This window comes from Harpegnathos saltator, unplaced genomic scaffold (assembly GCF_003227715.2).
Source record: "Harpegnathos saltator strain DR-91 unplaced genomic scaffold, Hsal_v8.6 scaffold56, whole genome shotgun sequence".
Lineage (NCBI taxonomy): Eukaryota > Metazoa > Arthropoda > Insecta > Hymenoptera > Formicidae > Harpegnathos > Harpegnathos saltator.
The window spans coordinates 1573621-1598759 of NW_020230382.1; the positions used below are offsets into that span (position 1 = coordinate 1573621).

General features: G+C 51.6%; 1 protein-coding gene across 6 annotated transcripts in view; it reads left to right on the forward strand.

The window, feature by feature from the left end:
• The window catches only part of cnc (NFE2 like bZIP transcription factor cap-n-collar), a 111286-nt gene that overhangs the window by 37783 nt on the left and 48364 nt on the right, over positions 1-25139 (forward strand). For all 6 annotated transcript variants that reach the window (XM_025303657.1, XM_011145414.3, XM_011145415.3 and 3 more), the window contains exons 2-3: positions 3092-3259; positions 10025-10100. In XM_025303657.1, coding sequence (XP_025159442.1) covers positions 3092-3259; positions 10025-10100 — 244 coding nt within the window. The remainder of the gene's footprint in view (positions 1-3091; positions 3260-10024; positions 10101-25139) is intronic.

The window sequence follows — 25139 nt, forward strand, 5'->3', positions numbered from 1 at the left end:
GCGTTGTGAATACGGCGGAGTTTCCTGTCTCGCCGACCGCGACGCTTCGACAAGAATCAAGCCGCTTAACCTACGCGCGCGTGGCTGACGAAGCGAAAACTATTGCTACAGTTTCAAGTATCGGCGCATCCTCGCCACCATACGTGAGAATAACGCGCGCGTAATGTATGACGAATACAATGGAAAATAGTCGGCAGCCCTAAACACGTGTCCGCCGACTGTAATTGACGCGGAAACGTTTCGTACGCGCTCGCGCGCGCGCGCGCGCGGAAGGTCTATCGTTCGGCCGAAGACCGGCCGAGTCCGGCCGCGTGGTCCCGCTAGCCACTTAATCCGCAAACATGGCGGTTCGGCCGAGCCGACGGTTACGCTCCGGCGCCGGTTTATCGGTGAACGGGGAAACGTCGTGGTGAACGATGAGTAGGCGATGCGCGTGTAAGCCGATGCTGGTATGTTCTCGATAAAGGCACAATTTCTGTTCATACTAAATTACTCGATTTTCTGCTCGTTGGAGATAGCGCGCGCTCGTTCCATTTCTACGCTTGTCAAGACGCGAGATCGTTGTTGGTATATATATCGACAGCGAGTGTGTTTAAATACCTAACCTAGGGGCCGACGCGCCGCGGCCGAGACCGGGAGTGATTTTAATCACTCGCCACAGCGTTATGGCATTCCCCCTTGCATTCGCACGTTGTAGTTCGCGCAATAAGAATCATCTCTTGTATCATGGGAGAGCCGAGGGAGAGGGCAAGAGTTTGCCAGAAAGAATCGTCCGGAAGAAGACAAAGTGAAGGAGGTAAAGGTTGTCCCAAAATTCACGCAAGAAGTAATTTTGATAGAAAGCACAGGTTTATGATTAAAAATTGTAAATTTTTTATTGATTCATAAAGTATACAGTTTAGGGTTGTGTGTGGAATAGCATATCGGGTAAATGGCCTCCACGGCTTTGCCGGCACATATGCACTCTTTTGTTGAAATTGTCCATGACCGTTTTGCATAAATGCGAATTTACGCAAAATTTGATACAGCGCTCAATTTCCTCCTTCAAGGCGTGGTCAAGGGGTGGTCGTGGGCTTGTTGGCATAAACCTTAGACTTCAAAAACCCCCCCAAAGAAAAAAGTCCAACGGCGTTAAATCGCATGATCTGATCACCAAAACGGGAAATTACACGACCAGGAAATGACTCATGGAGTAATTGAATTGTTTCTCGGGCTGTATGGCACGTGGCACCGTCTTGTTGAAACCACATCCATATCTTGCAAAAACTGGATTATCATGTCGCGATAGCGAGCACCATTAACTGTTATTGCCTGACCAGCCGCATTTTCTTCCGAAGAATGGTCCGATGATGCCTCCAGCCCAAAATCCGCACCAAACAGTGACACACGTTGTGGATGCATTTGTTTCTCGACAATCACTCGTGGATTTTCTGAACCCCAAATGCGACAATTTTGTCGATTAACCAAGCCATCAAGAAATGAAAATGAGCCTCATCGCTGAAGATGATTTTGTTCGAAAAATCAGCATCCACTTGTTGCTGTTCCATAATCCGTTCAACGAACTCTCTTCGCTGTGGCCGTTTATCCGATATGCTATTCCATACATAACTCTATACTGTATACTTTATGAATCAATAAAAAGTTTACAATTTTTAATTATAAACCTGTGTTTTCTATCAAAGTTACTTCTTGCGTGAATTTTGGGACACCCTTTATATCATAAAACACGGTCCGCGTTATTGTCGGAAATATCGTAATCGATGTTTTTCTTTTTCCTTTGTTTCGAGGAGGTTTTGAGAAGGGGCTGGGCCGAATCAATAGTTTTCTCACGGCACTTACGAGAGCGTCGTGAGTCGTGGTCTCTCCTCTCGCAGAACATGTTAATCAGTTCATGTAGCGCGCGACGAGTACGGTGAGCTCCTCCAGATTAGCGAGGAAAATCCGTAGATTGGTTAACGAGGCTCAGTACGAACTCGGCGAAATTGGCTCGATTAAAACCCACGGGGCAGCTGCCCCGAGGATTGTGCCCCGTCATGTGATTGGTCCCTTCTCCCGGGTCCTTTCTTCGATCTCCTCCATTTCGAGATGCATCGATACTCGGCCATCATTAATCATGCACTTTTGTACACACTCGTCGATGGGACTCCCTGCGAGGGACATCCGAGACGCAACAAAAATGAATCTCGAAGATCGAGACTGGTCCTGAACGGCGATCGAGGCCAGATGTTATTAACTTATGTAAAATAAACATAAACGAACGAGCCTCTCGTTCGCGCGCGCGCAGGGGGTACTCCGCTGTGGAAGCAACAGATATTAATCGTGAGACTTTTAGGAGAGAGAGAGAAAGAGAGAGAGAGAGAGGGGGGGGAGGGAGGTGGGTGGGAGAGAGAGAGAGATTGGTAGCGACATTGTGATTACTTTATGCAAAATATCAAATTAAGTCGCGATGGCATTATCAAATTGGCTGACGGATCGGATATGACGAATACCGATCGATCAAATTGATTTTAAAAGATCTCTTCAGACACGTTCCATTATGACCTAACGACGAAAATTGAACAAATCTCATTAATTTCAAAAAGCATCTGCTGCGCTCGGTCGATCGAGCCCGATCCGACAGAAGTTTCTCCTGCGAATACGCCTGAATAAAGGCATCGCGTAGGAAGAGTATATACCGCGCCGTTTTGTGGCTAGAGGAACGCGAACGCCGCTAAAACGGTGATGTAAGTTTAATTACGAGAGAATTAAACATCGATGTAGAGAGGACGACGAAAAAGCCCGCGCGCGCCCGCCCGTATATATTTGCATCCCTCCGATTTGCATTTAAAGTGCAACCCGCATGTAGTCCGCTCTTTCGCTCGTACGAGCGGATAACAAAAGGAGGTGTTCTACGACGTGTGGCTCTGAAAGACCCACACGAATTAATGTTAACTATAATAGCGCGAAATAATGGATACCATTATTATCGACGTCGCGTCAATAATCGAGCGAGTGAGCGGATGTTGTCGGGGGACGGAGACAAATTGAATCGCGGGCCGATTCATTTCACGCCAATAATATCGCGCTATCGTGCCTGTGCGTTTGATTCCAGGATATGGACTTGATCGAGGTGCTGTGGAAGCAGGATGTGGATCTGGGATTCACGCTGGTGGAGCCGGCGGCGGCACCCACCAAAAAGCCGTCCACGTCGAAGAAGGAATCGGCGGATGAGATCGAGAAGCTGAAAGCCTTGGAAGCTATTAATGCCACCAATCAGAAGGTACGCGGAAACTTGTTCTTTCTTTCTTCCTTCCTTCCTTTCTTTCTTTCTTTCTTTCGTTCTTTCCTTCCTTCTCCCCATACGCGCGACTAATACACGTCGCGCCGTGTTCCAATTTCGTGTGTCGGCCGGCGACATCGTAAAACTCGCGCGGGCGCGCGATTTCACTCGTTGCGCGCGCGGCGATTAATAAACAATTGTTTATCGAGATTGCGGCCGCTTTCTGCTTTCACGCGTTAGGAGGAAGCGTCCGCTTCCTCGAACTTAATTTAAATCTTCGTTTCTCCGTATGGCAACCATTGGGGCCCATTGACGTCTTCCTGTGTCCCCCAGGCGATTATCGAAGATAGAAAGCTCGACGTGCTCGCGTGCACCTGCGCGCGCACCGCTCGCGAAGAATAACTCGCGCGACATCTCGCGCGTTTTCCTGTCCTGCCTCTCTCTCGCCGGTAATCACCGGCCAATTGGGTTTACTCGCGCGAATAGGAAGCGCGACATTCTGCGCGCGCGAGCGCGTGAAAAAGACTTCCAGATTTGGCTTCCGGGCATTTGTACACACGCGCGCGCGTCCGAGAATACTCGAGGACGGTTATTCGTCGGTCTTCGTCTCTCAGCCCTCGACCGTCATCAGGAATCAATTTGCTGACTCGATTGGAGAATAGCGCACGTCGGAATGCGTCTCGAGACGGCAGAATGGCGGCCGCTTGACGCGCTGATAGAAGGGGATACAAACACGGAACAATTTGTGCCGATAGATTCGTATCGACTCGTAAAAAGTCGACGGCGTGGCACAAAATGAAGATGACACCGTTTGCCGGGCTAACGGATGGAATCCGATCGTCCGGGTGGTTATCTCCTCACAATCTCTCTGCGTCGCGCATCCCGCGTGAAGTGTGTAAAGCTCATTCGCAGGGGAGCTGCTCGTTCTCGGAACGTGAACATTCGCACCCCGCGAACCTCGCTCTTCCTTACGGGAAATTTGGCGCTTGTGCGCCCACCTTGTGCCACCTTGCCATTCATCGCGCGGCTCCCACGTTCATAATCGCTCGTGGATGAACGACGGAGACTGTTAAGCTGGCCCCGGCAGCCTCCGTCCTCGGTAGGCCCGAGGAGAGAGATTAGGAGTCCTCGGATATGATCTCGGCCGATATTCCAATCCCTAGCCCGTATCGGGCATTGATCTTGTCTCTCCGACTTGTACGCACGGACTAAGATAGCGGTCGCTTTGTCTCACGACGTATTATGTCGGGTGTCCCACGAAGAGACACGCTCGCACGAGGTGACGGGGACGCCCGTCGGACGCGATTCTTTTCTCCTAGTGCCTCCTCGTGGTATTTATCCGTCAAACGTCTCAGCGTACTATTTTATTTACGATCAGAGAGAACGGAGATTGTTCGATATTATCCAACTGCCGCGCTTGAAGTAATAATCGGGAGACTTTAAGCGGAGGTTTAAGATGCGCCGTGTGATACCTTCGTGATTTCATCGTTATACAATGATAATGATGGCATCGATCGGTGAAGATAGTGTTTCTTTCAGTTGAGCAAAATCGCGTTCGATCTTTGTGTTACTAGACCACCTCGACTACGTCTCTACGCGCAACGACGGTTTGTCGACGATCGAGCAGTTTGTTCTGTAACCACTCTCCCACCCCCCACCCCCCCTCCGAGAGAATCTCTTGCGTAATACGGCGAGTCCTTTAATTTTCCAGAGCTCGACTGTCATTCCGCGCTGTAAAATGTATCGCGGAGCAACATTGTTCCGCCGCTTTAGCAATCGCTCGAACGTATCCCCGGCGTCGATCCGTGAAGAACGCGGGTTCTTCCCGTTGATTGGATTCCAGTCGATTCTTCTCGTGCGAGGTGTTTTTCGATAGCGACGACTTTCCTCCGCTCGCAGCGCGCGCGCGCGCGCGCGTTTCGGTGGATGGACGCCGCGAGGTGCGTTTAAGTATCGGGGAGAGATTCGAGTCTACGAGAGCTCATCCATACGATGGTCACCGACAATGACGCTGCATCGACGTTCTGGGCGGGTAGCCCATCAGACTTCTCGACGTTCTTCGTCCTCCCTCTCTGTCTCTCGTCCTCCCTCCGTCCTCCGGCTTCTTCGCTTCTTCTCTCTTCTTCTCACGACCTTCGGTAGTCGGTGTTCCTTCTTTCTTTATTTCTTTCCCGACGTCGCTATGCGCCGCTCCGTCTCCCGGCCTCTTCCTCCACGAAGATCGCATTGTTCCAGCGGGTTCCACCTTTGTGAGGGCTCGCCGCCGCCTTCGAGGGCCCAATAATACGGGGAAGACCCTCGATCTCGATCGAAAGTCGACACATCGATACGCGAGACACGGTCCGCGAACAGCTGAGAACAAAGAGGGCCTCCAGTCTCTCGATCGAGTCTCCTTCTCTTCCTCTCTGTCTCGCATTGCGACGGATTATTGACAAGCATTGTTCCAACGTCTCGCCGCAGAATTGTTTTAACTAAAGACAGGCAGCAACGGCACTGAGAAACGGCATGGCGTTGTCAGAAGCGATAATGAGAAAATTTGACCGCGCGTATCTGTCCAATCACACGTCGCTTTTTACTCGGCCTCAAAACCGACATAATTTCGACGAGATCGATCGCGGTGCCAGCGCGGTATCACAGACTCGCAACGACAATGTAACCTAATCCCTCCCATCGTCGAGAATGATGACGATTATTATTATTTCGCAAATAGCGAAATGGAACAAGTCGCTTGCTTACTGAAGAACGCGTAAATCCGCGCTGAAAATCCGCGCGCGTCGAAATTCTCGTACTCTTTCTCTCGATTTGCCTGCTCGTCGTCTCTTCATCTTCCTTTGACGGACACACGACAGTTCATCGGAATCATCGGAGCGCGGGAAAAAAATATCGCAGGATTATCAAGCCAGCGTCCGAAGCCAAGGTCGAATGTGTAATGAAACACTTTTCGAACGATTTTGCAACGTGGGGTGTTTGTCAACGTGTCGGGAACGACGTTGATGTGTCGCTAGGAAGAAGCTAGGCAGGTGAAGCTGCTGTAAAGCAACATTGCATGTTCCTGTTGTACAATTATCTCAAGCCGCCGTGACTGGCAGAAATTTTTAATCCAGAGCCAAGATTTAAATGATCGGTGCACGTCGTGGCGACAGGCTCCATTAGAGCGACTCCGTCTCGCTGCGAAACGGGAATGAATTATGGAAGCGTTTAGAGGAACGTCAATCTAGAAAGTAGGAAAGAGGAAGTTCGATCGAGCTATTCAGGATGGAAAGCATTGGTCGCGAAGACAACAAATTCCCCTCCGTGCTCGGCGCGGCTACGATTTGTCTCGCGCGTTCATTTGTCGATTCTTCGCATATTTATCGTTTATTATTCGTTATTATTCGTCCGCGCGTGCAATTACAGCGATTTGAGAGACACGAAAAATACGTTACAATTACATTCCAACAAGTGACGCGACACAACTTGCGCGGCTATGTGCGCGCGCGCGCGCATGTCATCAATTACGGGGAAAACATCGCTCTTAGCAACGTCATTGTATAAATATTTGACTCGATACTTGGATCGACCTGCAGCTCGTGCCGGAGAGAGACACTCCCGGCACACACTCGTTGCGTATCGCTGGATCGCGCGCGTGTCGTTACGCGTATCATCGGCATCCGATGATTCGTAATTATTCCGAGGATGTCTGCAACAATCGTAACGCAAAGCCCGATCGGTTTCCACTCGGCGAGCCTCCCTCACCTCACCGTTAGGTTGTTTCAACGCGGATACGTATCGCGCAAGATAAATCGCCGCGAGCCACAGCCACCTTACTCTCGGATAGTAGGAGGTCGCTTTCTCGAGCTGTCGTGACTGACGCGAATTTTTAATCCACCGACGCGATTCAAATGAAGCGAGTTCTCCTAGACGACGACGGGCTCCATTAGGGCGACTCCGTCTCGGTGCCAGCAGGGCGAGGACGGAGGCTCGGTCGGGTGGATATCACGCGGTGAGAAGAGGACGGGATCGTGCGATCTGCACGACGTAGGAGGAGGAGTAGGAGGAGGAGGAGGAGGAGGAGGAGGAGGAGGAGGATCTCGACGAAAACAACGGGCCCTCTCGCCCCGTTCATCCTTTGCCGAGCGTATTCATAAAACCATCAAAATGGCTAGCGTTCATTTGTTCCTGCGATGTATCCGTGAAGCCGGCGGGGTCTGGATAAAATGATAGATGTACGCAGCATCCCCTTCGGTACGAGGGGCGCCATCGACGGACCTATCAGAGCGGAAGAGGGACGAGACCAAAAAGGAAGAGAGAGACAGACAGAGAGAGAGAGAGAGAGAGAGAGACGGAGACGGAGAGAGAAGGAACGTTGTCGATCCACGAGGCGTTTCTGGTTGGGGAGAAAAGGACAGCGGGTGAGGAAAGAGAAAGAGAGAGAGAGAGAGAGAGAGAGAGAGAAAGAGTGAGAGGGAGGGGGGAGGGGAAGAGAGGGGACCTCGATAGCCAGAGAGATTGGAGCACCCTGGGAGGGGGATTCCGAGGGACGTATTGATGGTCCTGGAAATTGAAAACGCGCCCGGCCAGCCAAAGTGGGTTTGGCTTCCTTCTCTTGTCCCGATTGTTTCCGTCGGCTGGAATTTTGGAGCAAAATGGCGAACACGCTGTACGACGATCGGGGTTACCGCGTTTTCCTCAACGACCGCATCATCCGGCAAAATTATCCTCTTCGCGATTTACTACTACGCTCCTACGTCGCTCAACGAGCGACTTTCTCGTCAGCATTGTCAAATAGCCGGATTCGATTTCCCCCCGATTCGTCCTTTCTCGCGTAACTTTCCGCCCGACGAGCTCGTAATTGTGTCTGTAATTATTTCCAGCAGACTCCAGCAGACAAAACGTCAGGCGATTTTACGTCGCACGTGATACACGTTTCTTTTTAATTTTTAATCATCACGTACGCTCTCTCATTCGCGAGTAATAATTGTCTAAATAAATGTTCCTTGGAGCTACGAGCCTCGCAATATGTGAAACGTATCGAGTTACACGTGCGATTCGAGGCAGCGTGACTCGCGCCACATCACCGGCGATCGGCGGTACCATATTGAATTCGTATTTACTCGTGGCGATCGAGGCTGATTTGAATTATGCTTTCTATCCGTGCTGGTCCTTGTAAGGCGGATGATCGGGGCAGACACTCGTAACAGTTCGTAAACCTTAATTGAGAGCTATGCCAGCCATGCAAGTCCGTATCGCTGACAGGACCCCCATTGTCGCATCGAGGGCTGCGTCGTCGAGCAGAACCGACGTTTCCTTCGAGAGTCGAAAGAGATGACGTCGTGGGCCCAAAATAAGGCACGCGGCTATACGTGGCCGTGACTCTTCAAAAATATTTTAGGACCGGTTTTTTTAATTGCACAGCAATTTTCCAACTTTCTTCACGGTATATTACGTGGAATGTCTCAGGATCGCTCGACGTCTCCTCCCTCTCTCCCTCTCTCGCTCCCGAATCACAGAGGAAGAGAACAAATGAAGACAAAAAATGACGTAATGACATTACTTTTGTGCGGAATCCTCAGAGTATTTGCTACCTGCTGCAGATAACAGATGTTTCTTCCTTTTTTCGATTCACACACACACACACACACACACACACACACACACACACACACACACACACACACACACACACACACACGCACGCACGCACGCACGCATACACATATAGACACGACGTGTCCCCAATAAATTCACAGCGAAGTGCTCGCTTTCGTTTCGCTGCGAGTTCGATTTTAGGGCGTCTGGATAGATTGAATTTCGTATTCATAACTCCGCGGAGCTCGGCGTAACGCACCACTCAACAACGATACATCATACCGCCGGAATGAAAAAGTGACCGCGGAGCGTAGGCAGAGGGGGATGGAAAGATTCGAGAGGGGTCGGTGAGGGAGAGAACGCGCTGCGAGGGACAGAGAGAGAGAAAGTGAGAAGCGGATTCTGGTGGGGGAGTGGGATAGATAGATAGAGGGCCGGTGGTTGTGTGGATGGCCACTATCAGAGACCCGCTGTGATTAATGATCGCGTACAATACTGTTTTCATTAAACTCATTTCACTGCAGCTCGCATGTAACGCCGCTACGTCCCGGCGACCTATGGCCCGGGGCATACGCGCGCCCTTGGGCCCTTTTTCCTGTCGGCGGTAGGGTCGTTTGCTTGATTATGACGTCTCCATAAGGATCGGCCTTGGCCGACTCGAATGGCGTTCGATTGAGTTCGGCCATTGTTGCGCGAGCTTCGTCTCGAATTCGTCGGCACCGCGAACTGCCGGTGTGATCGTCTTTGTTGGAATTACGTTTCGTGATCGAGAGCCGGTATCGATCCACGTCTTTCTCTCAGCACGAGAGAAAGAGCCAGGCTTCGCGTCGGGTCATCCCGTTTGACACCTCTTAGACGCGAAAGCGTCGTTAATTACGGTCAGCGCCTCGCTACACACCTCGGCGCGCTACTCTTTCAACCTAATTTTCTAGCTAATTTACTGGCTCCTCCTTGCGATAATAAGCGCGCACGCGCGCATACGTCATTGTCAATTGATTAATTATAATTGATGTGACGAATAAATTAACGCGATGCATTTTTATTCCTCGGAGTCGCGTGACTTAATTTTTCTCTCTCATTCGGCGACTCGCGAGTGTAGCAGCGACTTAATTAATGCTACATTAATTCGCGAAAATGGACACTTCTCCGCTCGATCGGAGTAAGTAATCTTCTCATGGGAAGAAACTTTATTTGCAGGATGACGCCAAAGAACCGGAGACGCAAGATGACGACCCATGGGCAGGACTTCCTTACACCGTAGACCTGGAAACCGGTAAGTTGGCTTGCGATTTTTATCTCCTACCTCTCTCTCTCTCTCTCTCTCTCTCTCTCTTTCTCTCTCTCTCTCGCGCGCGCGCGAGAACTCGCGGAAGAAATCAGTCAGAGGTGACGTTGGCCGAATTGCCTCGCGGTTCCGACATCGCCGGGATCCGCGAGCATTCTTTTGTCCCCCGCCAGCGTATCGATCGCAATTTCGTCTCTTTTCCTTCTTTTATTTCGTTATGCTCGTTTGTCGATGACGATCGGGACCCTAATTAAAGATTTAGTCGGCGTACACACACATGTGTGTGTGCGTTGCGCGCATGTTCGACGCTCGGTCCGGTGTGCGCCGGTGTGCAAGAACAGCTAAGTACATCTGGCGCTCGCGGCTCTTTACGTCGGGAGCGTATCGAATTAACGCGGCAATTTGTAAGAGCCAATCCGAACATTCACTATAGCCCCAGCCTGCCGCACCTGGCCGCACCTTTGCGCGTCTAATTAGCATAAACACGCCGACCGAATGCACTCCGCCGGCCATTTCTTTCGAAATACACCATACACCGTGAAATACCTCGTGATCATGCATCACGAGGGAGAGAAAGGAGGAAGGAGGGGAGGCACAAAACAACGATCGATATGATCGAGAACGTGCGATCGTAAACGTGTGTCGAGCGCCACATTAAAAAGAGTTTAGCCGGCTCATACGAGAGCGTGTCTGGCGCGCTGTTAGTGACATATCGCCGAGGTATGCTAGAGCGATTAAATTAAGCACCGCAGTCTTTTATTGCCCGTGTAATTGAATAATTGGTCGTAATAGAACGCGAAGTGGCGTTCAGCGCGAGCGGATGAGAGGCGGATCGGATCTCCTCCACTTTTCGCCCGCGTATAATTGCTCCGCGATTCGCGCATTCGCTAACGAGATTTCAGCCGCAGTACATACGAGAGTACATACGAGAGAGTCCACAGACAGGCGGCGAATGTTTTCGTCGCTTCATCGAGTCGCCGAGTCGTGAAATGCGAGTCGCGGGCCGGATATATCGTGCGACTTCCGCTTGGTAGCCAAGTGTAGTCTCTCCCAGGTCTAGCGGATCTCCAGCAGCGCGAAGCGCGGATGAGAGAAGAAAGGCGAGCCGTGGAAATTCATCACGGAATTACAGCACAAATGGAAAGCGCGTGTCTCGCTTGCTTTTGTCGCTTTTTTCGGCATTTCTCACCGCGCGCGCGCACTTTCTATCGCGCGTAATCGCGCCGAGAAGTAAGTACATTAACGGAGCGGAGAAATGTTACGCGACACGAAGCCCATGTGGGAGAAACGCTCGAGGACACTCGCGGCGAATATGTACGTGCTGCAGGGGCGGCGGAGGAGGGGGAGGCAGCGCGAAATGGCAGGAGACTGTAACGAGCGCGCATGCAACGCCACGGCGTCTCTACCTGCATGCCAAGGTGCACTTTGTTCAGGTATATAACTACGGGTTTCGAGGCAGGTTCCAGTTCCGGAGGACTCGGTGCTGGGGAGTGGCTTCAGGAACGCCCTCGCTACCTTCCTCCCTACCTCCTCGTCTCCTCGAGCCCCACTCTGTCTGACCAGCCCTTCGGGCTCGGTTCCCCTCTCCTTCTCTGCATTTAATTACTTTGCGCCCGACGGAATATACGCCTAGCTACGAGACACTCCACGTCGAGCGTGCTATCGACGGTTGACGAAGGTCCGCTTGTTAAATTTTCCTTCGGGAATCCGTGTATCGACGCGGGCGCGCTCCCACCCTCCTGCGACTTTTTTTTTCCTTTTTCAAAGACGCGCTCCGGGGCGATTAATAATTTTCGGGATGTATCTCCGGGAATTGAGAGCGCCTGTAGAAACGAATTATTAATCCAGCAGTAAGCGGTAATAACTTTTCGAGCCGAATGGACCAAGAAGGGCAGCGGCGGCGGCGGCGGCGGCGGCGGTGGCGGCGGCGGCGGCGGTGGCGGCGGCGGCGGCGGAGCTCATTACGCGGCTATCTCGTCGTCGATCAATCGAGATATTCGGCGCATGGCGTGTATGATTAATGAGCTACTAGACTAATACATAAGAAATTCTTCCATCATCCTTATTCCGTAGGGCTTGATGGGAGAAAATGGTGGTCTGATGTAATATAAAGCAAGAGCGCGATGCGTGCGTCGGGACAGACCGGGTCGACGACTGGGGATATTAATCGCGATGCTATTTAAGGTCGACGCATGCCACCTCGTGTGACGCGCGGATTCGTGAGCGAAAAAGCTCATGCATTTATGCGAACTCGGGAAATCTATTTCGCGGCTAATCTCCGCTCGCTGCATTCAGCACGATACGTCCGTCCGGCTGTTCGCATTTATTCGCCTCAACCTGCATAATACCCGGTGGCTAACGCACCGAAGATTCGTACGCGGGTGGTCTCGCATTGGCTTGCATCGGCTTCCTCACGTACCGTGAACAATTTCCGCGCGGAGGTGTCTTGGCCACGTCGCTTTATCTCAGTCGAAGCCCAATTTGAAGCTCGGGTCATTTATCATTGCAATATGTGTTACACTTTGCGGTATCGCGTAGAAGATATTAACTTGTCGCTTGGGAGAGTTGTTACCGAGAGTTGTTACATCGATCTCTTGGATTTTTGTTCAGAAATCCGTCGTTAAAATGGTGTGATACGGTGTCGATGACACAGCACAGTATTAATGCTCGTATGAACAATCCTTTCGTACGCATTCGCGAAGCGCATGCACTTGATGCGTATCACAATATCCGCGCCCAGGACCGGTGCTTCGGGGTGAAAAGAAACCGGGAGCGTGTGTGTGTGTGTGTGTGTGGACGTGTGTGGAGCGGAGCGCATGGGTGGAAAAAGGCAGCGTATGCGTTACCGCTGCAGCGCAAGGTGCTTGTACCAATTTGACGAAGCATGATGGATTACACGGCGGCTCGTGTAGAAAAATTTACATCCACGGAATAAATTATCATAGCATTGTCTGAGGAACGCGAGCGCACGCTCGTCGTCGGTCGTCGGTCCTCGGGTGTGCGTTCTTCGGCGCGTTTCGCCGTGGCGAAGCATCGACGGTCGTCGGCCGAGTCGAAATTTCAGCTCTATTCTCGCTCCTGACTGTCCAACATCCACCTGAAGAAACCTGAAGAGGGACCAATAGTTTAATGGATAATTTAGTCTCTATAGAGACAAAAGTCCCGCGCCCAGCGCCTCGAAATAGCAGAAAACGTGCAATTTGCCGCTTGCGGGTTCTTAAGAGACCTCTCGGCAAAACTGCAGGTTTAATCAGATCGACGTAGGTTTCAGAAAACGTGAAATCAGCGTGTTAAACGAAAGAAATGTCGAGGCCAGAGGTAGGATCCGAATTTCAAGCCGGCTAGTTCCGCGCGATCTGACCGGGACGAAACTCATGCGGAACATCGAGACTACGGACTATTATCGTAGACACGCGGATTCCGAGCAACGCTCGCTTCGCGATCGGTACGCGTGATTGCAGATAACCCGACTGGACGGCTCGTTATACTTTTATGCTTATTATTACGGTACGTTACACCCAGCCGAGCGGAAAGCTTCGGGTATACACACACACACACACACATATATATATATATATATAATAATCGTGCAACCGACTATTAGCACCTTCGACACTAAATAACTTTCATCGGGATCGATATTGCGCCGGAAGATATATCAAGTTTCGTTACGCATCGTGAGGCTGAAGTCGTGTAATGGGCGTTCAGCCGACTCGACAACTCCGCCTTCTCAGATATGCCTATGACATTATCTGCGAGCGCGACTATACTATACTATACGAGAATGGAGAAGACCGGACTGGGAGGTGAACGGAAAGACCGTAATGTGTTCTGTGAGAAAACGAGTCAATTCGTTGATCAATCGCCGTTGATCCGGCCAGATATCGAGCGATACGTTACGTAAGGAGTGAGCAGCCTTCGGCGAGTGAGAAATCAACGCGAATTTTTGCGTCGAGCTTCGCTCTATATAAAGAGGTACCGGTCTTGTTACTTGGAACGCACTTTTCTTTTTATTCCTTCTATTCTGTTTTTTTTATTTTCTTTTTCTTTTTCCTTCCTTTCGCTCTCTTCCTTTTCTCGATACCTGGGTAAACGGAGGGTACACCGGTGTATTGAGACGGGATACGACAGGAGGACGTCGGAGTTTGTAGAGGGACAGCGCGAAATTGGGATTGGTGGGGACCTCTCGATATAGAGAGGGACGCATGCGTGAGCGCATAAAACTGAACATCTGCCACGTGCGCGGGCGGCGCATAGTGCGTGGATCTGTGCGTGGATGCCGTGCGTGGACTGAAATCTCGAGGGGGGAAGATCGTGAAAGCATGGCCGCATCCGCCATGCGTGTGCGCAGCCCAGCAGGCGCGGTCGATTATTATTATTTTTTTTTTCCTGCCCTCTCTCGGCCGCAATATCGAAATGTTCATTAGCGAATAGAGCAGCGTTTTAGAAGCTGTTTTCGAAGCGCGTGCGCCGGATACGCTTTTGCGAAATTTCATTACATTCGCGGCAAGTTCCAAAGGTAGAAAGCGCCGAGTCCCCTCCGCGAGTGACATCGACGTTTCCTTTTATTGTTTTTCGACTGGGTGAACTCATTAGAGATAGTGCTTCAGGTATTTATCCAAGAATTTCTTACGCCGTGCGTGTGATATCGGAGGTGTTATATCGCGCGGAGATCTCCGCGCCAAAGTGTTCGCCGGTCATCGTAGCGGCCCGCCAAATCGTTATGTTATCACACGAAGATCCTACAATTTGCACGACTCTTTTTGTCATATTTTTACTCGAAAAATATTCAAGGGGAAAATACTTGGGTTATTTATACCTCTGAACGGTCGCGCATCAGTAATTCAGCAAAATATGAAAGATCTCAGGGAATTCTTGAGTCATTAAACTGCAGTTGCGTAACAGTCAATTCCAGAGTGAACCCTCACGAGAGAAATGCAATGCCGGACGAGGCGGTGCACATTTTACTTTCATGTCTCGCAATTGCAATCGCGCAAATGATATCGCGCGACCGTCTTCGCGATGAACGGATTGATAACAGGCTGTATTTTTCATCGAGAAATACAATAGAGGGACGATACGAGAAGGAAACAGAATGAAAATGGAGAAACGAAAAGGCGCGCAGTCGGCGGGAGGAGAACGATAGGTGCAATCGATAGAGCGCGTTGTGTTAATTTCCGCCTCGATTCGTCAGGGACTGCCTTGGGGAGAGAAAAAAATAATATCCGCCTATCTCCACACGTGGCAACAGCCGTAACCAATTGCTCCCGAAGTGGATTTGGAATTAGACGCGCGGGGAAGTCCCGCTCTTGAGATCCGGCTCCGGTTCGGGCCCTTCGCGATTCTCAAAAGCTCCTCGTCATCCTGACTTTTCCGGGCGACGCGTAAAACGATCAGCAGGAATCGTAATGCAGTTCTCTCGCGATTTGCGCGATTCTTCCGCGCGAGACGAAGTGTACGCTTCGCGGGTCGCGGAAACGATCGAGCGAGCGCGATTGAACGACGACGACACAGGGCTTAGTCGGGACGAACGAGCGGCTCGCGGAAATTTGCCGTTCGCGGGACAAGAATTTTTGCGCCCTCGCGCGAGAGAGATTCGTCTCCTCGCCGCGCGTCCCGAGAGAGAATCAATATTTGGAGCTGTGCGTGTTCCGCCATGTTAGTCCAGCTATGCCAGCCAGCAACGGCGGCCCCCATGGGGGATGTGCCCGAGGGCAGCTGGCGAGGCGTGTATGGGGTTACAGGGATACTCGGGGCCATGACTTGCCACATCCACCCCTATAACACGAGCACGCACCATTACTCATATCGTGGCTCGTTGCACGCCACGGATTCGGGACGAATCCAGGAGGGCACTTCCAGGAAGCCTCGGGATGAAAATACGCGCCAACAATAGCCGCGATGTCGTATCTGGCTCTGCGCCGGCACAATGCGTGACGCAAAAGTACAATCGCGACGTATCGGAGCTTGGAAAGAGCTCGCGAGAACACGCGGAACGTTGTTCGACGCGACACCGCGTACAAGTGATATTCGTGATTGAAAATATTCCAAGAGACGAAAGAATCTCGCTGAGAGAGAGAGAGAGAGAGAGAGAGAGAGAATCCGAAGGTCCGAGAGCGAAATTGCGATGTCGCGTGCTTTCGTAGGAAGATTTTCCGTTTGTCTTTGAAGACATTTCGCGAAAGGATTCGGGAAAGGTCGCGAGCTCGCAGTAGACATATTGTTGTCTCCGGGCGCTAAAAAGCGCTCGATTTTTCCGTCAAGCGGGTCGCTCTTCGTCACGTGTGTATACATTATTTGTGCTAAACACGCACGAATATACCATGGAAAGCGAGCAACTAATTAGAAGCCCGAATTCCATCTTTGAGAAACCGGCACGATCGCTCGTCACGCAACGCAACGTAACGCAAGCGCAGAATGATAATGCTTGAAATTATCTCGCGAATCTCGCCGACGGTGAACACGCCTGGCATTATCTGTAATGAAGGCTGACATTGATAAATATAATTATAATAACGTATTATGTGGGTCTCGTAGGTGCTCGCAAACCGAGCGAGCGACTCGAATACCAACCAATCGCAACGCGCCTCACAATTATATCTGTCCATGGCGGTGAGCCGGCTCGAATGCCGGCTCCTTGGTTCGAGCGCTTTAATTAATCCCTTCGTTAATCTCACATTAATAAAATGGAATATAACGTCACTGTAAAGCGGCCGTTTTAAAGCCGCGCGTCTCGACGTGGCCGACAAAAGGGCCCGGATTCCTCGCCGACGAGCACGAGCGTGCCTTCCATCGCGCCTTCGCCATCACGTCCTTCGTGTACCGTCAAAACGTTTCAATCCTATCGGCGGATTAAAACATTAACATAAAACTCGTATTAGAGCCGAGATGCACAGAGTGTCGGTGATGACGACAGTCGGCGGTAACGATGAAAAATTAAGTTTGTGGCACCTCCTTCTTCTCGGGCTTTTCGAACTTCTCGTCGCCGCACAATGGAGCTTGTCTACAGTCTGTAGGAGTCGTTACCTGGTTGAGATCGCCTCTACGATTTTGTGAGGTTTTTTGCAAATCATGCTAGTTCTATAAGCGAGCGGCGTCGCCTCGCTCGACGGCGACTATGCACGCTCGTCGTCCGTTCTGAAACTTCACCGAATTCGGCATTCGACTTTTGCTACCGTATAACAACACAATGCGACCTCCCCTTTTGTCAGGGAAAAATTTTTTTTTCTTCCTCTTTCATCATCTCTTCGTGGCATTTATAAATATCTTCGTAACGACATTTTCCGCATCTCTCCATTGTCGGGCTGAAGAAGTTCGACAAAATTCGAGGCGAACGTTGGAGCACTTGTTGTTGAGAAGTCGGCACGTAACGGTTTTCGGGCTCGAGAGACTTCTGCGTATAATTTATAAAACGTTTCTATCGTCGCGTCTCCCGGCGAATCCCATTGGAATGTAAAGTATTGTCCGACCGCGCGGCGCGCCGGATAAAACACGTGCTCGAGTGCGGAAAAGAATGCAAAGCCAAACATTAAATAAACAATAGAACGGCGCTGCCGGGACAGTAGAGACGGGCTTCTCGTGGTAGAATCGTGTTGATTTAGGATAGATATGTATCAGACTGCGTGGGTTAAGGTCAGCCTGTCACCTCGAGTACCATTAGCCCTTTCTAGACACCCTCTCCGCTCTACCTCCAACCTGTCATTAATGCATCAAGGCATTCTTTTTCTCTTCTTCTCGTCGACGATCTTTCCTGAGAAAGGCTCGCGAGCAATAAGAGTGCCAACTGTGCCATTTCGCGGATTTCTATCGGACTTCGGAGCGGGCGGGAAGTGCGACAATAAGCGCGTGTGTCCACACACACTCTTGTGTAAATACCCTCCTGTTTGTAGGAGACGCTCGCACTGCTCGCTCTGCTCGGGACTTAATCGCGTTCCGAGACTCGTTACAATTAGCCGCTGGCTGCATTATTGCTGGCGTTCATTACCGCGCCGAGAAATCCGCGAGAAAAGCGAGGTAGTCGCCGAGAAAGAAATCAGCGGCCATTCTCTTCTCGCCGTTCGAAAGAGCGTGCGGGGGCGAGAGATCGAAACGGAAGGATGCGCGGAGCACGGAAGAGAGGCGGAAGAGGACATTAACATATCCTCGCCCCCCGATATAGATAAGAATGTAGATTCGCGCGCGCCAAGTTTGAATTCGAATTAAAGTAACAGCCTGCATGCAGAGTCGACTGGGGATGTCGGTGGATGGGACAGAGGACGTCGCGTCGAAAGTTCAGCGGAAAGTTTCACACGGAAAGCACGCGTGGAGTGACGCATCTCGATAAACAACACCCGTGTCTCCGCGAGAGACGAAAGTTCTTTCACCTGCGCGGGTGGGGGTGATAATAGTTAGAGATTGACCGATTTAAAATCTGTTTTGTCATGTGGGTTACTATGTCCCGCGGAAGAATTTGTGCATCACCACAACTTGCAACAAGGAACTTCGGCAGGCAGTCGCCTGCGCCGGTGTCGGGGAGACGCGCTTGTAAATCGGCGCACGGGGATTAGACCTGAGAAAGTCTCGAAACCGCGCGCGCGCGCGCGTCGTCCTTACTTTTGACAGACGTCGTCCGACAGACGGGTCCGTCCGATTGACACGCATTTTGCGCGCGAAAACACTCGCGCTGTCGAATCATCCGAACGAAAAAGTGGACCGAGGTGCGCGCGCGCGCGCGCGCACGCACCTTAAGCGCACCTTAAGCGCGCGGAACGTAAAGTCGCTGGACATTAAGTCACGATAACATCTGTCTCACGCTGAGAGACGCTCGACTTTGGCCGCGCTTTCGCACGCCCGCAGTGCTCGATAAATTGCGGCTTTTATTGGACAAGCGACGCGCGTTACAATGAAATATTCGCCAGCAGTTAGCGTAATCCGCGCGCGCAGGGCTTGCCACACAGGGCGGCGGAAGCGACGCTGAATTCTCGAGGAGGCTCTTTCCTGAGGGGCAAAGCCTCTAGTCGCTTCGTGTCTGGCCGGCTGGCGAACGACGCCGACGCCTCCGGTGTCGCATGACGGGTCGGGCCGGAAGGAGATGAACGGTAACGGGAGACGAAGTTTTCGGAAGTCGAAATGAGAAAAATGCACCTTCTAAGCATGACTCGACTACCGAGGGGCTCTCTCTCTCTCTCTCTCTCTCTCTCTCTCTCTCTCGTGGTGGACGCGTGGCCATCGAAAAGTGCAAGCTAGACACGAAGAGAGAACGTCATACTATGAGGTGGCAACAATGCTCATTGACGGGCACACCAGCAGATCGAGAATGACTCGCGCGTACGAGGTGTTAGCAAGGTTTCTGACCTCGTTTTCAGAATTCCTCGTCGCGTATCGCGGCGCTGTCCCGATTACCCGCCGCTCTCCCGTCACGTCGCGGCGCGGCGGCACGGGAAAATTCGGATTTCGCGCTTCCCGCCACGCTGTGCACGCGCTGACTCCTCGCGGACGAGTCCGCCTCGCTGTTTTAATTCGACTCGATTTAATTCGATGATTGCGCGCGTCACACTCCAAGTATCAAGTGACTTTCTATCGGCGCTCGGCGGCCGCGCGGCGAGCGCGACTTTATTGCTCCTTACGTGTGTAATCATCGATTACGCTCTCTCCGTCTCCCGGCATTTTTTCTCTCATTACCGATGAAAGAAATATTTCAGAGCGACGCGGCCGCGCATCGCGAGCAATTACGTTTAATTGGAATGTCGAACGTGACGTGCGCGCGAACGTTGCGCGCGCGCGCGCGCGCGCGCGTTGAGTGCGATTCTACTTTTGAGAAACGTAAGTTCATCAATCGCGGCCGCATTTGCCACGCTGTTTGACGTAGATTCTCATGTTTACCTCCGCAATTACCGAGCCGTGTCACGCATGCATTCACGAATCCGCGCGCTGTTTGCTCGAAAAGAGAGGTGTGACATCGTTTTTGTGAGCGTGTTCGATTACCCGGCGCGTCCGTTGTCTGAGCGATGACCAACGTTTTTCAGCCGCCATTATTCCCTTAATTACGTTAGCCCGGCGTGAATTTCGGTGTCCGAGTCCGTTTCACGAGCGCGCCGATGCAATTCACGGCGCATTGTCAGTCAAAGTGGCTATCGATGTCCGAGAGACTCGCGTGACTTATATCGCGGCCCCGTGGAAACGCGTAACGCAACGCGAAATCCGCCCACTTCGTCATCCTCTTCGCGGGCGAGCGCAGGGAGGAAAGAAAAAATGGCGCGGCGGGGGGAATGCAGGATTTTACACGAGAGCCCCCAGATAATAACATACCGCGCTCGCCCCGCGGAATATTCATAACTCGTTACTCACCACCCCTTGCTACTCCTCGCGCCGGGCCTTGTTAATCGCCGCCGACGAATGATACTCAAAAGTGATCGCGCGCAATTTGAAAGCGGCGGCGCGCGGCGAGAATGATGGAGAATTCATTGCTTCACGCGTCGTTGTAACACCGAGTAGCTATAGGAGGTAATCGGCCGAGTCAGATGCAGTCACTGAAGGTGAACACGGGGTAAAACGGGGCCCTCGGGCCATCGGCGCTTCTCGTCTCGTTGGCGACACACGTTGCTTAGGAGCGCGCCGTGGAGTGCACGAACTCGTGCATCCGCGACGACGTGGAGGCACCTTCCTCGTGGGAGGCGCGGAAGCGAAGGGAAAAGACAGCCGAAGAAGAGAGCATGTTGGTGTCAGCCGATGTTCCGGAACGACTTCCGGCCGAGTATATCGGCGGAATATATATATATATATATCGGAAAGCACAAGTTCACGCGGCCGTCATTATTTATCGGCCTGCATAGAGAGTGTCTTAGGCCGCGCGCATTCCTCGGGATGCGCAGTCCCGCAGGATCGCGCAGGATCGAGCGCGTATTGTATTACGTTACGTTACACGCTTTCGCCCCCTGTAGCCGATGATCCATCCCATAGTTCGTTCGCGAGCGGCGAGCGTTGGCAGATACAGTGATTTGCACTTATTGCTTAATAAATCAGCGCTGCGCTGGCGCTATACGTTTGCCATTAGGTGTCGATATTCTTCGGCACGACGTGACGACGATGACGACGGCGGAGTGACGTTGGCGCACGGTAAATTGAAATAGCGTCACCATTTTCAGCATCGCCATTTTCCGGCCCCGATCCGCCGGAAATTACCTCGCGGAGGAACGCGCGGTGATTCTCTCAGGATCCCAGGAGGAAGGACAGTTCGATAACGAGGCGAGCTGCGATGAGCGCAACACTCGCGCACTCGTGTGCGGCGCGATAAATACCGCGCATCGATGATGCATCGTTCCTGCGGAATTAATTTCACGTTCCGAATATCCTCGCGATGTCTTCCGGCTGCGGAGCGAATAAATCCCGCCGAGATGTCTCAAGAGAATAAGATCGTTTATCGCTCGCTTATGCGACATTGCTTCTCGTCTTCTTCCGCGAGTGATTCATCAGCAATTATTTCATTATGCCGTGTGTCGCTTCGTGTTATCTCGCCGCAATGAGCACTTGATTCGTGTCATTACAGACTGTCGGGCTCGCGAAACTTATGTGTGTATCGGAGAGAGAGAGAGAGAGAGAGAGAGAGAGAGAGAGAGAGTAAACAGAGAGCTACGCCCACTGTCGAACAACGCTGTGAGCGTAATGCTCTCGCATAATGAATATACTGACCGTATCGGTGGCAATTATGAAATTATTTCAATACGCGCCGGCGATCAGTCTCGAAACGCGCCCGAATGTGAGTGACGACACAGGAATAAAAGGTATCAATTGAGCGGGCATTTGACAGGATTTAGATAGCATCTTAACAGCGGTGGTTTACAAGCTTTATCATCCGACTAGGTTTTAACCTAGTGACTGGCTCTTGGAACGGCTAGTCACCGCGAGGACTAAATAGGCATGTTTATACGAACGCACAAAAACAATGCCGATGCTAAAACCGCGGTGGCAATGAGACTGCTCTCTCGGCTCTTGCAGCTCCTCTGCTCCCACGATTTTCGTGCCATTTTCTCTCTTGCTTGTAATTGTCGTAAATTACTATGTGTATGTGTGTGTGTGCATTAACGTGCAGATTGCCGGTGTGCAATTGCACGTGTAATTATTATTCCGTAATTGATGCTGAAGCGACAGGGTTCGTTTGTCAGCGCGATGCCAATTATTCAATATCGCGATTTAATACGGGGGAAGATCGCGGCAGATTGACATGTTCTTTTCAGGTTTTAGTTTATTGGAACTTTTCGATAACTTATTGTGTGTGTGTGTGTGTGTGTGTATATATACGGTTTCACTATAGAGGAACGATCGAAATAATTTTCTCCCGCTTGTCTCTGTGTTAGAAGTAATTTTAGATATATATAGAATATTTTTTTGCAATGACCAAACTAGAAATGTGCTACATCGTTGCCGACCCGCTCCTCGTATCTTTGTCTTCTCTACATACTTCTGTACGTTTCAATGGACGAAAGCCATTCGAATTAAAATTATATTTGGGCAAACCTGCCCCTCCCCCCCCCGCCCCTCCACATGACATTAATCGATGAATAAAGTAGCACAAAAATCACGTGATTGTCGAAATTGGTCGGAACCGCTATTGGTGGGAAACTCGATCCATCCCTCTCATCGATTTTCTCAACTCAGGTGTCGTTGTGAGCACGATCTCTTTCTCTCTCCGCCTCCCCCATAATTAGACTATTAAATTCCCGTGCGACATACGTGAATGTCCGTAAGCCCGCGGCAATTTTTTCGCCGAAGAAAGGGAAGACGCGCGATACGCGGCGTAAGACCCCATTCTCCCGTCGCGACCGATATTACGACAAACGCTATTGGAGCGACTCGTGCACGTTCCTCGGGGTTGAGAGAGGGAGGGTTGCTAAATCGGGGGGATGACTCGGGGCTATGCCAAGGCAAGATGCACCCCTGACTAAGCCCACGGCACAGCAACGTCGAGCGGATCAAGCCCGGGTATACGCTCCCGGGTCGCAGTGGGGAGCCGGAGAATGGCATTATGGGTAGAGACCTTCCCTTCCTTCCCACCTCGCCACCGTGCCGCACATTGTCTGGCAGCCATATTGGAGTAACAGCCAACCCCGTCGTGATTGGTCCGTTTTTTAACGGAGAACCCGTGGCTTGGCACAATACTCGACCAGCCCGTGGTTAGGCAATGCCCGGCTACGCGATAGTCTATCAGTCGACTCCATGCTGCGCCCGCTTCGAACTCGACTGACGGTGCCGCGGGTATTATGACTCTCCTCAAGATCGGATCGTACAACGCAGAGGCGATCCACGCCACGGCGCTATAAAGGCCCACCCCCGGATTCGCCAGGCCAGGCGAGGGTGCGTTCAGTTTTCGCAGTTTTCTCCTCCGCGACGGAAGTCTCTCCGCTTGTTGTCGATGAGAGCCCGGTATTACGATGACTAGGACGACGACGACGACGACGACGATGATCTAAGATGATCCTTGCGATACCCAGGCGTTAGCGCGTGAATGCGCGAGGAATGCGCGCCGTGGCCAAGGATTAACCCACTCCGAAGGATTAAGCCCCTTTACATCCGGAGTCCCGGACAGTCTTGGTCCGACGGACATCCTGTCGGGCTTGCCGCTACGAGAGAGCTCTGTGCTCCAGCTCCTTTCTCCTTGGGAACGACACTCGCTGTCGAAAATGCGGCTCTCTACATGAAACGATGTGTCCAGTGCGAGAGTACGAGTTGGATGGGTCGGTAATCGTCGTCCGCGTCGTCCGCGTCGTCCGCTGTCAGACGGTTCAGTGACTGAAAATACCGCCGCGTGAAAGAGCTTTTTGCTGTGTTTTTACGTTTGTGGTTTACGGTTGTGTAACCCACGTGAGCCAGCCTATTTGGATTACGATTAGGAGCCCTGGATTAGGAGCCGGCGAATAAAGGTACGTACGTGTGTGAACGGGCGCGACTCGCGCGTCGTACGGCGGACTCGGAGGGTTGCGTAACGCGAGCACGTGTGCCGGTTACTTAAACGACAATTTGTCTTAATCGCCGCGATTCGACAACGGACTCGCGACACGTTTCATCGATGATATTCACGTTCCACGTAGCAGCGATACTCGCTGCTACGTGGTGTCGCGATTCCGATGATCTTTGAACTTGACACAAGTCACCTGCCTTCGACCAACGTCCGCGAACGGACGGATTTGCATTACACTTTTAGCTCGTTCTGTCGCTTGATCGGTTCCCTACATCACGAATTTCCATCACGTTTTCTACTTTTCCGCTTTCAAGTGGAATCATTACGACTCGTGAATAATCTGCTGAAAGTACAATCATCAGTAAAATCATGATCGAGGTTTCGGCGACCGAAGCCTCGAAGGATCATCTCCGAATAGAGTATCCCTGTTTTCGACCCACGCGGCTAATCGATTCACGCGTGGTTCACTCTTGCGACTCGACAAATAGCAAAGGGAAGATCTTATATTACATCCGCGTGGTGATAGGAATCTTACCTTTGGCTCCATCGGAAATTCCTCAAGAGAAACGGATGTGCCGACACTTGATTATCCCTCCCTCCGTTAAGATTCAAACGCGAAACGCGTTGAATAGTCAACGAACTCCCGTGTTCAGTTAAGCAGATCGCGGCAGCGGAGACACAGGATTTTAAGAGACACAGGATACGAGATAAGCGTGAGACACATCGGGGACGCACGTCAACAGCCCGTCCAATCGACCGGCGGCTCTCGCACTCGTCCGGCGAAACAAGACTCGACGAAACGGCCGACAGTTCGACGTCGATCAGCGGCAGGATTGATGGTCGCAATTACGATTTATCGTGCTCGGCAGGTGACGCGCGCGGTGCGCGTTTCTTCAGCTCCAAATGAGACGTCAAGCTCCGTTCCAGAGTTAGCGTCGGCCACCGGCCGGACCGCGAGCGTCACCCTTCCTCGAGGGGTGTGCGAATGAGAGATTTGTCGGGTTTATATACACGTATATATCTGTCATCCGGGAATAGGACAATCGTGCCGGTGCATTCAGGCACGAGAATTCCTTCCGACTTCGTGTCGGATG